General features: G+C 41.3%; 1 protein-coding gene across 4 annotated transcripts in view; it reads right to left on the bottom strand.

The window, feature by feature from the left end:
• Nucleotides 1-18,198, bottom strand: part of lrrtm4 (leucine rich repeat transmembrane neuronal 4) — a 381,209-nt gene that overhangs the window by 18,127 nt on the left and 344,884 nt on the right. For 2 of the 4 annotated variants that reach the window (XM_031899275.1, XM_004912595.4), the window contains one exon: nucleotides 14,086-14,169. The exons of the other annotated variants lie outside the window; for them this stretch is intronic. In XM_031899275.1, the coding sequence (XP_031755135.1) occupies nucleotides 14,125-14,169 (45 nt within the window). In that variant the 3' untranslated portion in view covers nucleotides 14,086-14,124. The remainder of the gene's footprint in view (nucleotides 1-14,085; nucleotides 14,170-18,198) is intronic. 4 annotated transcript variants of the gene reach the window in all.

Genomic DNA, 18,198 nt, shown 5'->3' with positions numbered 1-18,198 from the left:
ATGGGAGGTCTATGAAGGCCTGTCGAGAGAGAGGACAGCATCAACGTGCTGTTGTGGTCCTCATCTAATGGCATTTTCAAAGCTGACAGATAAATATATTTTGGGAGTTATATGCCCGTACAAGGGCATAAAAGCTACTGGCTTGGTATGAGGGGGCTATATGGCCAATTTTATTTTAAACATTTGAAGATCTTTGGGTACTTTGCTCAATAGAGGGGGTGTGGTGGCACTGTTTCCATTCTAGATACAGATTTTTTCTAATTGTATAACTACTGCTCAGTATACAGTATAACATTCTTATTCAACTTGGATGGCTGTATGTGTGATGCCTGTGCCTAAGCATTAATAAAACCAATCCAGCAGAGACAGCCTGTCAGAGTCCCATGCTTATGACAGCCCACAACTCCAAGCATCCCCAGTCAATCATTGTTTGGAGTTGGAAGGCCACAGGTATGACTTCCCCCATAGCAGAAGAGATGTCAACTGACTCCATGTCATCAGGGAGATAATGATCCAGACATGGTGTTGTCGAGCCATTTGCTGCTCTTTACTTTCAGGTATGCAGCGGAATAATTATCTCACTGATGGCATGGAGAGACTTGACGTCTGTGCAGTATGAGTGCTGTGCACTGAACTGGGAATAACAACGTCTCTCCCGGTGTCACTTTCAAAGATCAGACAAGAATCCACCCCGTGGTGAACTGATTGAACAGAGCCTTCATAGCCGATAGCAGCAGTGCAGCTTAATGGAGCAATTTTACCATCATTTAGTATTGTAATAATATTACTTTTTTCCCTTAAATAATGTAGCGTTGTGATGGTTTAAGTGTGATGCTACATGGCTTTCTCTAGACTACATGGTAATCAAGCTGACCTTGACACTGGCGGGGTCAACACATTTACCATTATAGTTTATGGAAAGGAATTTTCTCGCATTTTGCCTTTTTGTGCAGTTACTCTTTGTTATTTACAATCTGCTACATTTCAAGCAAGGGCCACCACATTTACAGGGCATAGCTTTTACTATTGGAATTCTACCATAGCCACCAAACCTTGTCTTCTCCATAGAGGCAGATGATGGGGTATTGGAACATTCTGTCCCTACAAAAGCTCTCCTAATGCCACCTAGGGTAGCCACATGGCTAATAAATGATATTTTTCCAGAAAAGGTGGCAACCCTAATTTCATGAGAAAGAGTAAGACCAGTGACACACTATACCTTTACTCTACTGGTGGAAAAACACAGATGAAGAAAAAGCAGATACAGACCAAGGGGCTGATTCACTGAAGGTCAATAACGCTTATCGCATGCTTTTTTGCATTAAAAAGCATGCGATAAATAAGTCCCGATTCATCAAAGTCATTTCTCATGCGTTAATGGGCATATCGCATGAGCAAAAAAACGCATCATCGCAAAGCGTTATTTCTAACGCATTGCATTAATAAGCGAATAGAAATAGTACTAATGCATGATTCACAAACACATATGAAGCGTTAAACAAGCAAAATATTGCTTTAATCTGTGCGAATATTATCACCTACTTGGGGCAGGCGGTACTTTAAGAACATTGAGGTTTGTGAGCTTTTGCCAACACAACATGGACTTTGCAGTGGGATTTTTTCAAGTCTGTGTTGGCCCTAGGGGCCCATTTACTTACTCACGAACGGGCCGAATGCGTCCGATTGCGTTTTTTTCGTAATGATCGGTATTTTGCGATTTTTTCGGAAAATTATCGCGACTTTTTCGTTACCAATACGATTTTTGCGGAAAAACGCGAGTTTTTCGTAGCCATTCCGAAAGTTGCGATTTTTTCGTAGCGTTAAAACTTGCGCAAAAAGTTGCGATTTTTTCGTAGTGTTAAAACTTGCGCAAAACGTCGCGCCTTTTAAGTTTTAACGCTACGAAAAAAGCGCAACTTTCGGAATGGCTACGAAAAACTCGCGTTTTTTCGCGCAAATCGTATTGGTAACAAAAAAGTCGCGATAATTTCCGAAAAGTCGTAAAGGCGCCGAAAAAATCGCAAAAAATACGTAAAAGTCGCAAAATGTTCGTTTTCCAATCGGAATTTTTCCAATTCGGATTCGAATTCGTGGGTTAGTAAATCAGCCCCTTAGAGTGATGCAGCCGCCAGTTTTCAGGGAAATGGTCATTTTCAGAACAGTAGTTTTCCGAAAGTAATGATTACGTGCGTAATATTGTGTTCTAATATAGCACACGGTGAAATATATTGCGCAAGGCGGGAAATAATGCACACGGTGGAAAACAACCTAAGAAAATGGCTCACCGCGCGTTAAATAGCACAAAGAACATTGCTTCTTAATTATGATGTGTCCTTTTAGTTAATCAAGCATTAAGTCGCAAAAAATAAGAAGTGATAAAAATTTTAACGCATGCTATAAATAGCGCTAGACCTTTAGTGAATCTGCCCCCAAATGTTTTATTACTGAAATAATACTGTGGGTGAAATATTTTCCACACAAATCCTATTTACCCCTATGTTAAAGAATCACTATTATTGAATGTGTTGTGCATCCTCAAAAGGGTTGGCAAATGGTTTTGCAGGTCTACCGAAACACCCCAAGACCCAATAAACAGAGTTTTAGGACCTTGTATGCAACAAGCCCTATCAGCATTAGACTCTTCACTAGAGAGACATCTAGGGCCCATTCTATTGGATATAAAATGTGACAAATGGTATCTGTATTGCACAGCCCTATGACACCAATAAGAGAGAGCGTAGGAGATTCCTTGATATCCTGGCAGGCCTATCCAACCCTGAGACACAAGTAGGTGAATAGGAACTCATGGAATTCCACACGGACAGATGTAGTAAAGGCAAAGAGCATTTATGGAATAAATTCAAATGAAACTCGATCATTGTTGTAATATAATATAATAATGTTACGATAATGCTTCAATTGTTTGAATTTCCATTTGAAAATCCCAAATTTTTAAGCCCAACGTATTGTTAAAACTCGAAAAATTCAAGTTTAAACGGACGTTCGTTTCTAAGAATCCTCTTTATTTTTCCCAAACAGGAATAGTTCCAGCAGCCAATTTAGTAGAACTGGCACTCATTCTTGCAAAACAATAATGTGTTTAAGTTTCACTTGAAATTGAGGATTAACTTTCCCTTTAAAATGTGTGAAATAGAAAACAATGAGGGGGATTTACTTCCCCTTGAAAATGTGTCAATGGCAGGCTGTCACTGACTATTCTATTCCTCTACTATTGTTAGCCTCCATCGGACTCAATGGTACTTGACAGGTCAAAACTGCTGATTTTTTTCTTTTGAAAAAAAAAAGTTACTAAACATTAATAAATCACGAATTATGGAAATCATTTTCAAAAAACTTGGAATTTTCGGGGAAAATTTCTGAAAAAAAAACAAGTACTGGCAAAAACCCATTCTTAAATCTTGAAAATATCTAGAAGTAAAAAAAAATCTACTTTTTCTCAAAATTGCTTAGTAAATGTGCTCTTTACAGTCTCAATCGGACCCTGAGCCTATTTCTGTACTCATTTTATTTTCCTTGAGCATAGGGTGAAACTTCAAAATGTATTCTTCCGCTGAAATACTATATTCTCCTTCTGAATTAGAGAGTCCTGATAATATTTAAATGTTGCCATGTACCCACAGTGCATCTGGGTAGTGACTCCAGCCAGCTCTATGCTGAATACACACTGGGGAGAGCAAAGGAAGAATATGTTCCTGTAATAAAAGTACAGCCCAGCCTTTGTGTTTGACAATACAACACAATACTGTTCTCCATATAGATCCCAAAAGCATATTATTGCAATGTTTAATAGAGAGGCTTTAATCATCTCACCAGTTACTGCTTCAGTGGAGCTTACAATCTAATTTCCTTATGGCAGTCACACGGGTCAGTTTCTGATCCAAGGGTTGGCAGGGCTTGTGTTGTTTTCTGCCAGCTTAGAGGTTCTATTTCTAATATTTATATTAATAAAAAAAACTCAGTTGCTTTTTTTCTTCTTCCGTCAAGTGCAGTAAAGTAGAACAAGACTTTCTCTGGCCCTGAGAACATAACTAGAATACCTGCCATAAAGCACAAGGTTTTTTGTTTTTTTTGAGAATGTACAATCAGATAAGTAGAAAATACATTTCCCTATTGGTCAGAATCAATAAGACACCTATGTACAGTGCTACCCAATATTAGGACATACCTTGTAGTAATAAAACATTTACATATTGTATAGTAGTGTTGCATGGGCTGGTCTGAATGCCACGGTACTCAAGGGTCAGCAGGTATGGGCTGGCTCAGTGGCAGGCCAAATTTTCCTTCTGGCAGCCATTGCTTACATACAATATATACTATTATCTCACCGTTCCCTCCAGTGAAAGGGGTGGGTATATAAATAATAATAAATAAAGGGGCATGAGTATATAAATAAGGACGGTGTGCTGGGTTGGGTGGTCGTTGAGTTAGGGATGACTTTTACACATCACTATTCCATATCTTAACTGAGACATTGTCAATAAACCATGAGACCGGTGGTCATAAATATATACAGGTATGGAACCTATAATGCAGGAGTCTCAGGAACTGGGGTTTTCCGGATAAGGGGTCTTTAAACATTAACTAAACCCAATAGGCTTGTTTTGCCTCCATTAAGAATTAATTATATCTTAGTTGGGATCAAGTACAAGGTTCTGTTTTATTATTACAAGGAAAAAGGAAATCGTTCTTAAAAATGTAAATTATTTTCTTATAATGGAGTCTATGGGAGATGGCCTTTCTGTAATTCGGCATTTTTTGGATAACGGATCCCATATCCGTAGTAATCCTCTGTCTACACGGAAGAAAGAAACCAATATATTACTTCTGTGCATATGTCCAGTGGTGTAATTACAAAACAGCGGACTCTGTAGTCACAGGGGGTGGGGGTGTATGGAGTACAAGGGGGGCCGGATCGCAGGTGTATAGTAGTTTCCCATCCCTAGCCACTTCCAACTTGCCACCCACTAACTCTTGCGGCAGCAGCAGAGGTGGGAGCAGTAGGGGGCAGTAATGATCCTGATGCGCTGAAGGTGGGCTGCTGCATATGTCTAGGCTGTGGCTTCCTCCATAGACAACTATGGGTAAGGTTTATTACTGTGTCAAGCTTTATAGCAGTTCCCATTCACATCACATCAATGACAAGAAGAAATGTTACAAGCTATGCCCTTAAAATTTACAGTTCAATTATAATAATAATAAAATAACTTGTATATGAGGAATATGTTTCTTTTAAATGAGGTCAGTTAAACACACAATTCTTTTTATAGTGAGCGCGGCGGTGGGAAATTCATTTTTGTTATTTATCAGTTGAAAGAAACCCAGGCAGGCAAACAAACGGCTCTTCCTCCTGCCTGGCACTGCACAGGTTAATTAGAATGCCACAGGGGATGTTTGTGGCTCCAATGATGATAATTTATAGCGCTCAGTAATTGTCCATAATTGTGCGGAGTAGTGGTCCCATGAGCTTATTATGTATTGTTTAGAGTGACCAGTAAATTACATGCTAATGCTCTGTGGTCCGGTAGCTTTTTATCCAAGGATTTTGTTTACATTAATTATGTAAAGGTTCATGAACTGCAGTAAATTAAATCAGCGCCAAGCAGCCCTGGCCGTATCTGTCATATCGGGAGATTCGTATGCAGCCGGGGCTGTTAGGGGATGACATGTCGGCCGCCCAGTTCAGCAGACTCTCATGGGAAGATACCAAGCTGACATGTGTGTGATGGCAGGCCCTGAATTTCCAGAGTCAGAACCAATAACTGATTGTGCAGAGATCTATCTAGAAATGACTGGATTGCAAAGAAAAGTAATTTGGGCCCCCTGGGACCCCAGCAGTCACATGGTCTGCTTCCTCTATAGTTACCCCGCTGCTCGGCAAGGGCTTGTTACTGGGAGACAAAAGGGGCAATAAGCAAAGTGCAGTTTTGAGCATAAATGTTATTTTTTATATAATGCAGCATTTTCCCCCAGAATTCCATTGTTATTGCAGTTGCAAGGGGGTGTTGCACCTGATACAGTTGGGTTGCACTGGGCACTATTGTGGCTGATTCATCAAAATTAATGCAACTGGGCTTACACTTTGTTGCAAATTGGAGGCAATGTCGCCAGAGTCCAGCTGACACCATTTTCAGTGTTTGGTGCGCACCCTATACTTTAGGCACACACTGGTCAGAAGGTGGCACCAGCTTCAGGGTTCCCCTGCCTCAATAGGTGCAACTGTGCTGGATTTGGAACAGGAGGCAGAAACAGGGTCAAACTGGGGTGTGAGGGCCACCAGGGCTGCTACCCCAGGGTCCTCCATATCACCTCAGTGGCCCCTGACTGCCGGCTCACCCAAGCCGCCCACTCACCCACTGCCAGCCCCTTTCCCCGTGCATACCATATGCTATTGGGGGAGGGCAGTGGGGGAGCGATAGCAGCAGGGAGTGGCAGCAGCGCGTATCGGGTCTGGGTTGGCGGGGCCCACTGTTTTTTTCCTGATGTCTCACCAGCCCAGTCCAACCCTGAGTAGGAAGGACCGAGTGGCACCAAGCATAACTATAAGGAAGTGCAAGACTGGAAAACTCCAGGTCCCAAGCATTCTGGATAATAGATCCCATAACTGTACAAACAATGGTTTCCCCACAAAAAGACTAATACTAGTGTTATTCTATGATGTCAACTAAGATTTTCTATGGACCCATCAGTGAGCAAACACAGCAATGGTAAAGAAAGGGTACAGGCAGGGCAGCTGGCCGGTGCAGTAGGATTTGGTAAGCACCAACATGACCAAGATATTTCCTTGCTTGTTTAAGAGAAGGGAAACCGCAGGGGGCCCTGTTGCCACCCAGCATTCTGGCCTTAGAGATTGCTGCACATGGACAAAAGTATTGCTGTCCAGTTTCCTAACATTTTCCTCCTTACAGGTAGCGTCCTGAGTACTGACACAAATGGGAGGGAGCACAGTTCTGTGCATTTCAGTCCTATTTCAAGAACATAGAAAATCAAAGGTACTGCATATGACAAATAGATCACAAGATACTATCCAAGTACTAATAGAAAAATGAAATTCTAATAAGACTTAGAAGATATTGAAACGTGCTACTCTACAGAGCAATGTTGGTGACTGATAGGAAGTCATTTACTATGTAATTATAAAAGAGTGGTGAATATCCACTATACAAATATAGGCTTTTTCCTGTGCTGGAAATGATTCTCTACCTTGCCTCTAGCATTGTAACAACAGCTTTGATAAATCCGTGCAACTCATGTTCCATTAAAGGGTAACAATATGCTATTATTACTGGGATTTATTTTTTTATCGAAGCATGATATTATGTGCACTGAAAATATTTTCCCTGCATAACTTCATTTAAACATAGACTGTGATATAATTTGCCCAAGTATGGGGTAATGTCCATTTACTGATCCTATTGATTGCTGTAAGTCACTAGGCCGGTGAACTTTGAACATATTACGTTATTATTACTATACTGCCGCCCACACCCACCGGTCCTGCCCCTATGCAATAGGGGTTCACTATAAATGTGAGACTGGCGACATACACAGGGTGGGAGTATGCAAGGAGTAACAGGTTCTTACTGGAACCCCTTTATCTTCAGGTACCCCTTTAGCCACAAGGTCTGCTACAGACAGTTACGCCATTGCCAGCACACACAGTCACTCATCAGGAGCCAATAAACCTGCCATGCACATATATGCCGAGATTCAAACCTTATGTCATAATCCCTCCCAATTCTTTCCTTTGCATTGGTAGCCAAATCTGGTTAAGATCCATTTGTTTCAATTGTTCAGAAGAGCTTTAGATAATAAACAAGGTATGTTCTGAGCTATAGGACCCTACCAAGTAATTACATATAAGGCTTTATTCATCTCATCATACGAGCCCTTCAAAAGGATTTTTCAACGTGAGATGCAAGATGTTAGTATTATCCTTCAATATTCTTCTGGCCACAAAATAGCAAAGGAACTGAGTACAATATATGTATATATCCTATCAATATCCAGCCATAAGAAGGACCATTTCATGCACTACCTGTGTTATCTCCACTAGCTCAGGATCATGACAAGATAAAGAAAACAGACCATAGTGCCTGTTAACATCTAATGAGGGCAGGAGGAGATTCTCGTGTACAACCTGCAAAGCAAGATAAAAAGGAAAACAAGAAATCTGTGCCTCCGTGCGTTTCACCGGCTCACATCTAATCTGGAACTTTAAGCTGGCTGCATCCTCAGACGAAAGAAAGATGATTCTTTTATGATTTGGCTAGAGTTAATGGAGGAAAGGCTAAGTGGAACAGACAGGTTGGCTCAGCCATTGTAGCAGAATTAATTCAAAGAAAAACACAATGTTTAGTCAATATGATCCCAATTCATTTCTTTGCTTGGCCCTGTCTCCTACATACGGACGTGAGGTGGCAAGCAAAATGGACTCAGGGCTAAATGTAAGAAACTGACATTTCCAGGGGGGGGCGTACATGTGATGGCGTGCAAGCAAAACAAAAACAAATAGACACAGGAATATACATCAAATTTTATCTGTAAAATATACTTTATATGTATCCCAATGTTTAGATGGGGGTCAGTATGGGTATGTGTATATACAGGATGCACACTGGGGTTCATTTGATGCAGTTGAACCTGATGGACTTTGTTTTTTTTTTCCAACCCAAATTAACTATGTATATAAAAACCTTGCAGAAATAGTAAATATGTTTTTACAGTTTTTTAAGGACCACTTGATGGACTTGGGTTTTTATTTAACCAAATTAATCAAATGTAACTATATTGCCAGAGTCAATCAAAAGAGTTGTTCCTGTGATGTACAGGTCCATTTAGAGCTCTATATAAAAAGCCTTTCTCCAAGTTTTCGTGCCCTGTGTGTTTAAGGCTTCAGTCCCTTAGGTTTTTTGTATCTGCTATTACCCACTTGTAACGAATGTGAAATGTTATAGTCAATTAGTCCCAAAAAGAGTATTTTGACCACTGCAGTTCTCCCTCAGAGCTCAATGCTGGTTAACATTTCAGGAATGCTATAGCCTATGATTAATTGCTAGCAGCCAAGAAACAAATATGGCTTCCTTGAACATGTTTTTTGGAATAAACTTTTTTTTGCTTTACTTGGATCTATTGTGGAATGTTTGGAGTCCCAGCCTCTGTCAACATAAGTTTTAGCTAATAAATGTATACCGTTAACTTGTTTTAGATGAGACTGAGCTACGATCACATGACTGAAATAGAGTTGAGTATAACATTTTCTAATTCTAAATCTTATTTAATCAAAGTTTAGTTCTATGTGTCATGGTGATTCTACCTAAGCAGAAATGGGTATATTAGTGACTTGTCCACCTGCTAAATAGACTTGAGTGCTGGAATTTAGAAACTCTGCTTTAAAGTACACACAAGCCTCATCTCTTTATGGAGTGTGAGTCCCCCAAATTTGTTTTATTTTTAATGAGCCCCAATTACACGGGGGGAAACCTGATAGACTCCGACACGGGTAGCTGAAAATATGTATCTGCAAAATATATGGACATGTAAATATCAGTTTAATGTGTGGAACCTGGAAAGATCTATCTTTAGGGCCTCCAGGAAGTTTTACATGTGCCTTGGTACAGCATCTGTATGAGATAACACTTTCTTCCCCAACCAGAATTCAGTCTTAATCTGAAGGAAGGCAGAGATGGGCTGAAAATATTGACCCAGATGAGCCCTAAAAATGAGGGGAACCGGACATGGGCATATATTTCCTAATCGCCCAGCTTTTCACACAGTCTCTTTGCTAACTGTTTAAGGAGCCATAAATAAGTTTTAAAAAAAACTATTTTTAGCTGCAGGGAAACCTATTGGACAGCTAACTGTTCACCAGTGGTCTAGGGTCTTGGAAGCCCCAAAGAGAGTATCAGTTTCTCAAAGATATAGAGGGATGTTCGTAGAATGTTGGTGAATCTTGGGATTCAATGCAACTTCATCCTAGAGTAAAAGGACTCTGTCTATCATATGATAATGATTCATTTTACTCTAGGATGAGGTTGCATTGAATCCCAAGATTGTCAACACTTCTACCAACATTCTGGGACCCTGCTGTGCATAAGGAAATGCCCTGACCTCATGTAATATTGGGATAAAATAACTGGGTACATGCAATGCACTGCAATGCTACATGTAGTGGAATGCGGAACTGTTGAAATTGCCCAGATGCTATGTACAAGGAAACCACAAGCTTTATATTCAAGGATGTTTCAGTTCTTCCCTAGCACCATGGAAGACTAGGCCAAATATCAGCAGTCCAGTTTCCATATCTTTAGGTGTATGAAGTAATGGCACTGTTGTAAAGGAGACAAGACAGATATAACAAGAATAGAATATCCTGAAATCTATAGGGGCACGTTTAGGCATAAGGACTGAAGACAGCATGTATCAAGAGGCTGTAGCAACAGAGAAATTACATCTGCTTCCTTGATCTAAAGATAAAAAGGTGTTATAGATGATTAAAGGAAACAAAGGGAACAAAAAGATCATTCACGATGGATCAGAACTTCATGTTCCCCATGACTTGTTAGTAATGATACAGGATTAGGGTCATTGAGCTCATTGAAAAGCAAATGTTAACACCACCACGAACATGCAAGTGCATCGCAATAGAGCTTTGATATGCCTTTTTGTCTCACTCTCTTATAAGTGTGTGCATTTAAGATAACAAAAATGTTTCAAAGGCTATGTGGTCTTGTGTGTTTGTTGTGTTGTTCCTGTAGATGAATCTCCTGTCTGTGTAGGCCCATTTGACTCTTGGAACAAACGTTGCCATAAAACATGACACAACATTATCCCATGATGACTTTTACTGTCTCACCACACTAGCTTTTAAGAGCCTTCTGGTTTCCATTACATGTAAAGATGGAGCAACATAGTAAGTTGGGTTGAAAAAAGACATACGTCCATCAAGTTCAACCATAATGCCTATACCTAACCTGCCTAACTACAAGTTGATCCAGAGGAAGGCAAAAAACCCCATCTGAAGCCTCTCTAATTTGCCTCAGAGGGGAAAAAATTCCTTCCTGACTCCAAGATGGCAATCGGACCAGTCCCTGGATCAACTTGTACTAAGAGCTATCTCCCATAACCCTGTATTCCCTCACTTGCTAAGAAGCCATCCAGCCCCTTCTTAAAGTTATATAATGTATCAGCCAGCACGACTGATTCGGGGAGGGAATTCCACAACTTCACAGCTCTCACTGTAAAAAATCCTTTCCGAATATTTAAATGGAACCTCCCTTCTTCTAAACGGAGTGGGTGCCCTCGTGTCCGTTGGAAGGACCTACTGGTAAATAAAACATTAGAGAGGTTATTATATGATCCCTTTATATATTTATACATAGTTATCATGTCACCTCTTAAGCGCCTCTTCTCCAGTGTAAACAGACCCAACTTGGCCAGTCTTTCTTCATAACTGAGACTTTCCATACCCTTTACCAGCTTAGTTGCCCTTCTCTGGACCCTCTCTAACTCAATAATGTCCCGTTTGAGCACTGGAGACCAAAACTGAACAGCATATTCTAGATGGGGCCTTACCAGTGCTCTGTAAAGGGGAAGAATAACCCCCTCCTCCCGTAAATCTATACCCCTTTTAATACAGCTCAAAACCTTGTTTGCCCTTGCAGCTGCTGCCTGGCATTGCTTGCTACAGCCAAGTTTATTATCTACAAGGACTCCAAGGTCCTTCTCCATTATGGATTTGCCTAGTGCAGTCCCATTAAGGGTATACGGGGCTTGCATATTTTTACATCCCAGGTGCATGACCTTACATTTATCCACATTAAATCTCATCTGCCACTTAGCTGCCCAGATTGCCAGTTGGTCAAGATCCTGCTGCAGGGATGTCACATCCTGGATAGAATTGACTGGTCTGCAGAGTTTTGTGTCATCTGCAAACACTGATACATTACTCATAATACCCTCCCCTAAGTCATTTATGAACAAATTAAACAAAAGTGGACCCAGTACAGAACCCTGAGGGACGCCACTGAGAACCTTACTCCAAGTAGAGAATGTGCCATTAACAACCACCCTCTGTACCCGATCCTGTAGCCAGTTTTCTATCCATGTGCAAACGACTTCACTAAGACCAATAGACCTTAGCTTAGAAAGCAGTCGTTTGTGGGGAACGGTATCAAATGCTTTGGCAAAATCCAAATAGATTATATCTACTGCATCCCCACTGTCCAGCCTCTTACTTACCTCATCATAAAAAGCAATTAAATTGGTCTGACATGACCTGTCCTTCATAAAGCCATGCTGATTACTGCTCAAAATGCCATTCTCCACTACATAATTTTGAATGTGATCCCTTAACAAGCCTTCAAATAACTTGCCCACCACGGATGTCAAACTTACAGGCCTATAATTGCCAGGCTGAGATCTTACTCCCTTTTTAAATATGGGAGTGACATTCGCCTTCTTCCAATCCCTGATGAGAGCGAGTCTGAGAATATCAGAAACAAGGGCCACTGCAATTCTGCCCCTAGCTCTCTCAGTACCCGAGGGTGTATTCCATCTGGCCCCGGTGCCTTGTTTACATTTATCGTGTGTAACCCTTTAAGCACCATATCCTGTGCCAACCACTGTGTAGTTGGAGCTGAGGCAACAGTGCAGCTATTGGGTGGGACTTGGCCCACTGGCTCCTCTACTGTATACACAGAAGAAAAGAACTGGTTAAGCACATCTGCCTTTTCTGTATCCGCTGTAACCATATTGTTATTATAACTCAATGGGGCCACACCCTCAACCTGCATCTTTTTACTATTAATATACTTAAAAAACTTTTTGGGGTTAGTCTTGGCCTCGGCCGCGATGCGCTCCTCATTTTCTATCTTTGCCTTCCGGATTGCTGTTTTACAACACTTGTTATAGTGTTTATATTCATTAAACGCAGCTACTGTCCCCTCTGACTTATATTTCTTAAAAGCTTTCCTTTTTTTCCCTATTAACTTCTTTACCTCAGAGTTAAGCCACATAGGGTGATTCTTAACACTTCTACTTTTTCTTATTAATGGAATGAATTGAGAACAGTAATGATTTAATATCATTTTAAATGACAACCATTTCTGCTCTGTGTTTTTATCAGAAAACATAATGCCCCAATCTATGCCCTGAAGCGCTGCCCTTAAGGAGCTAAAATTTGCCTTCCTAAAATTCAGTGTCTTTGTTGCCCTTTGTTGCACTTTGTTGCACTTTATTTAGACTTTTTTTGCTCAAATGCCTCGCCTCTGTCTACCAACTGGTTCCGTACAACTAGATTATTAACACACTCTTTTCTGTTGTAATAAATGCCGTAATGCATTGTGTCAACAAAGCTTACTCTGTATCCTCACTTATTCAAAGAGAATTTATGAATACCCTTCTTTCTTCAAGAATACCCTTCTTTCTTGCAGGCAACCAGGACATTGCCAGATTCTTCTCATAACTAACCCTGGCATTGACAGTAAAATGCAATAAAAGCAGTCACTGTCCCATTTACCTAGGGAGTCTTGGACATTTTGAAAGATATCTTACTGACCCATTGGCTCTGGTTTTCATATGACCATATGTTTGGATGCAGTTGTGATGTTTTCTATTTAGTCAATAAACATACAGTATGAAATAGCATGCACTTAGCTAGACTATTGAAGCATACTTGATGGACTCAATACAACAGCTATGATAATGTAACATTGATGTAACATTTACTGGGAAAGAAACCACATATAGTAAGGAAATGGTGTCCTAAATCAGCTGTCCAATGAAGGTCAGAACTGTGACAGGAAGGATATATAAACCCATTTCCTAAAACCTTCTTCCAGCTACTAGTTTTAGGCAAAAAAAACCCCTGTAATTCCAGGGCATGGATTAATAGGTGATGTATGTAAAGCCTGTCTAACACAATTTAATGAATATAATGGCAAAGGAACATGACATTTATAGTTAGGGTCAATGCTTGGAACTCTTATTTGCCTAAGGATGAAAAGGAGGCATGCTTGCTTGTCATTATCAGGTGTCAACTAATGGAAAAACTGAAACAGCTCTCACCTCCTAGGCATGTGGCCTCAGCTCAGCTCAGGGTTTGGGTCAGCAAAGGGAAGCTTGCACTGTGGACACCTGACTGTACCTGGCCTGTGGACAGAAAACAGGGGCTTCAGAATACCATCCATAGATGCCAACTTAACATACAGGACCTTCATCATACCACTGTGCTGAGGCAGACAAAGGGCAAGATGGAACATGAAAAAGCATGCATTTACATATTGGACTAACGATGCTTACATGTTATATTTAATCACAATATGAGAATTTGAGGGAGTGCCCTATTAAAGGATGAGGCAAGGATGAGGCAAGGATGACCAAGTGAATGACTGATGAACAGTATGGATATCAATATGTTTTATATATAGGGAACTTAACACATTTTGTTGCTGTTTTGAGTTTGCTTTGATAACGATCAAATGTTTTAACCTTTTGTTTGGTGAAAAATGACCAGCCAGGTTGTCCAGTTTGGTCAACTAATACTAGACTGGACCATTAGTTTGTTGCCATTTTGTGACCAAAACATTTTGAGTACTTTCTATTAAAATTTCCATTCCTCCAGGTCATGATATACAGTATGTAGTAGAATTAAGTCTACAGCAACTGGACTTACTAAGATTTCTTGAAAACCTTTCACCACTCATCCAAGCAGCTTCTTCAGGCTGAACTGCTGCTCTGCTGAGTGAAGAAATTCAGAAAGTCCAGTTGCTTTAGACTTAATTCTACTACATACTGTATTTGGAATACTGGAGGTCTAGGAATTAAACAAAATGCTGTAGTAGGATTCTGGCCCACTTGCCTTTGGCTTTAGCCCTGTTTCATTGACACATGCATTATAGGACATTGACTATAAATATCACAATAAACCCCCCTGGACTAGCAGCTAGTACAGATATAAAATAGAGAAATCATTGTTTTTTTTGCATAGGTGAACGAAGTATAATCCCCAATGACATAACGGTATCATAGGGTTGCCTCCTGGTGGGCATGTTCACAGGCCAACAAGTAAAAATGTGACTTGATGCCAATGTTATGCATAGGGGAAAGAGATAACTGATATAGAAATGTAGGTATTTGGTGGCAACCCTAGATTTAGAGCATCTATTTTCCACAATCTACTGAACATTACTTTGGAACTTGTTGGTATCTAATGATGAGCGAAAGCATCACTGATAGAGACTGTGCCGCTGGCTGTCACTTCCTGAGCTGATGAGCCCCCAGCAGACGTATCACTGGCTGAGGAGACCCAAGGGGTTGCTACACCATATTAGTCACTCACAGAGGAAGTGACAGACGAGAGAAATCATCTCTTTATTTTAGCGGCACTCTTGGGGAGGTTACAGGCATATAGCTCCGGTGCTAATGGGCTCTGGTACTGAATGGCTCTCTGGAGGTGTTTACAGAGACATGAGAAAAAGGAGCCGGGAATTATTTATCTTTATAATGATTTGCTATTATTTAGGTCTTGTCCATCATAGTCATAAGAGCATTTTAAATATTTAATGGGATAAGGAATCACATGAGGAAGCGGCCCACAGGCCCATTTTAAGCATTGCTCTACGACAGCTTAAAGCAGCCCCTCTGGCATTTGCCAGAGTATCAATCAGTGCTGCTGGGGGTACTTATAGTATAACAAATGCTGAAAGCAGCCCTAGTATGGGGTACGCCCGGACTGGCATTCAAAATGGGCAATGACATTTCAGGTACACTGAGCCCAAATAATCCCTACCAGCCCAATAATTAGTCCCTATGGCACCTTACAGCAGCCCCTTTGGAATTTGCCAGAATCCACAGATTGCCAGTTCAAGCCTGGAATGGGGCATATATAAACCAGTGCACCAATATATTATGTTCTTCAATGTTGAATGTAATGGTCATGTGTCTTTTTGCAACTGCAAATACTTTATAATTATCTAATTTGTATTACTTTTTTTTATAAACACAATTTTCCATGAACGTCCCTGCCCAATCTGATTTTGATGCTTGAGGCATAGCGAGATTAAACAATTGGCCTCGGGGGCTGATGATGGGATCAAACCCAAGCCAAACTAAATCAGAGTTCAATGGCTTAATCATTGAACCGTACCACTCGTGCATTTTATTACCATAAAGCAATTTTCCCTGTAAGCGTTCGGAATGAGTTTACCTAAAGGGAAATGAGTTGTTGTAAGGGGGGGGGACGTGCATACAACTGGGAAGTATTGATTCAGGAACATATATTGTTTTATATTATGTCAAATTAGGTCTTGAGAGACTTCTACTGGAGGCTTTATGTTTGGACTGACAGCCAGACAAGATGCCACAGGACAGTCACCTCCCAGAGTTGACCAGCGGTTAACCACAGACCACGGCAGCGATAATTAAGAAGGCGAAATGAATTCTCTTGTCCAGACTCAGGTTGGATAACAATCTACATCCTTGAGTTTCCCATAATTCAGCATAATTGTCAGTTTGGTATTCTGGACAGGCTCCAGGCCAGGCCTGACTGAAGCATGAATTAGTTGCCTTTATCTTTACAGAACGGAGTCAGAAAATGTAATTATGGGCACTGCTTGTTGGATAAAGAAGACTTGCTCTCTGCGTCACCTTGGCGATGGGCAGCCGAGGGGACCGTGCTTGCCACCTACTTTGGCACCCTTTGCCCTGAGCACATGAATAATTCAGTTGTGATATGCTGATCGTGCATAATTGGACACTCATTTATACCCAAGAGGAATTTTGTTTATAATTAGTCTCTGCATGTCTATAATTTTCCAAACCGAAAATCTTAGCAAATGCACAGGGACGATGGCTCGCGTGTCACTCAGGATCCAATTCATTCGCTGCTCTGTGGGGACGACTTTCTCACTGCCAGAGGAAAGTGCAATATGGGACAGCAGATAAGAGACATGTGTCATAGTGCAGGCCCTGTTATTATAAACCCATTAGATGCTACAGTCCTGTGTTTCTGAGTGGGAGCTCCTTAATTATATATGTTTCTCAATAGTTAGCTATTGTGACTAAATTCTCCTAAATGCTCCTTAACCCTCAAAATAAATTTCAGATGCATTTCTAGCTCTCTCAGTCTATTCTATATATATTCATAAATAAGCCTATTATGTATCACCCTTTATCACCTCTGTCAGTAATATGTTAGGCAAGTTATTTGTGACACCCCCTATTATTTACATAAGAAAGAATGTTTCCATAGTCCTTTCTCAGAGGCTATTATCCCCCCCACTGCTACTATAGGCACCATCTCTCCCTACTATACCCGCTATCCCACAGCCACAGTCCCTTCCCAGAGGCTATTATCCCCCCACTGCTACTATAGGCACCATCTCTCCCTACTATACCTGCTATCCCACAGCCACAGTCCCTTCCCAGAGGCTATTATCCCCACTGCTACTATAGGCACCATCTCTCCCTACTATACCCGCTATCCCACAGCCACAGTCCCTTCCCAGAGGCTATTATCCCCCCACTGCTACTATAGGCACCATCTCTCCCTACTATACCTGCTATCCCACAGCCACAGTCCCTTCCCAGAGGCTATTATCCCCACTGCTACTATAGGCACCATCTCTCCCTACTATACCTGCTATCCCACAGTCCCTTCCCAGAGGCTATTATCCCCCCACTGCTACTATAGGCACCATCTCTCCCTACTATACCTGCTATCCCACAGCCACAGTCCCTTCCCAGAGGCTATTATCTCACTGCTACTATAGGCACCATCTCTCCCTACTATACCTGCTATCCCACAGCCACAGTCCTTTCCCAGAGACTATTATCCCCCCACTGCTACTATAGGCGCCATCTCTCCCTACTATACCTGCTATCCCACAGCCCCAGTCCCTTCCCAGAGGCTATTATCCCCCCACTGCTACTATAGGCACCATCTCTCCCTACTATACCTGCTATCCCACAGTCCCTTCCCAGAGGCTATTATACCCCACTGCTACTATAGGCACCATCTCTCCCTACTATACCTGCTATCCCACAGCCACAGTCCCTTCCCAGAGGCTATTATCCCCCACTGCTACTATAGGCACCATCTCTCCCTACTATACCTGCTATCCCACAGCCACAGTCCCTTCCCAGAGGCTTTTTTCCCCCCACTGCTACTATAGGCACCAT

The sequence above is a fragment of the Xenopus tropicalis genome, chromosome 3, assembly GCF_000004195.4.
Source record: "Xenopus tropicalis strain Nigerian chromosome 3, UCB_Xtro_10.0, whole genome shotgun sequence".
NCBI classification, from domain to species: domain Eukaryota; kingdom Metazoa; phylum Chordata; class Amphibia; order Anura; family Pipidae; genus Xenopus; species Xenopus tropicalis.
The sequence above is the reverse complement of the archived record's forward strand: the minus strand, read 5'-3'. Positions and strand labels throughout refer to the sequence as shown.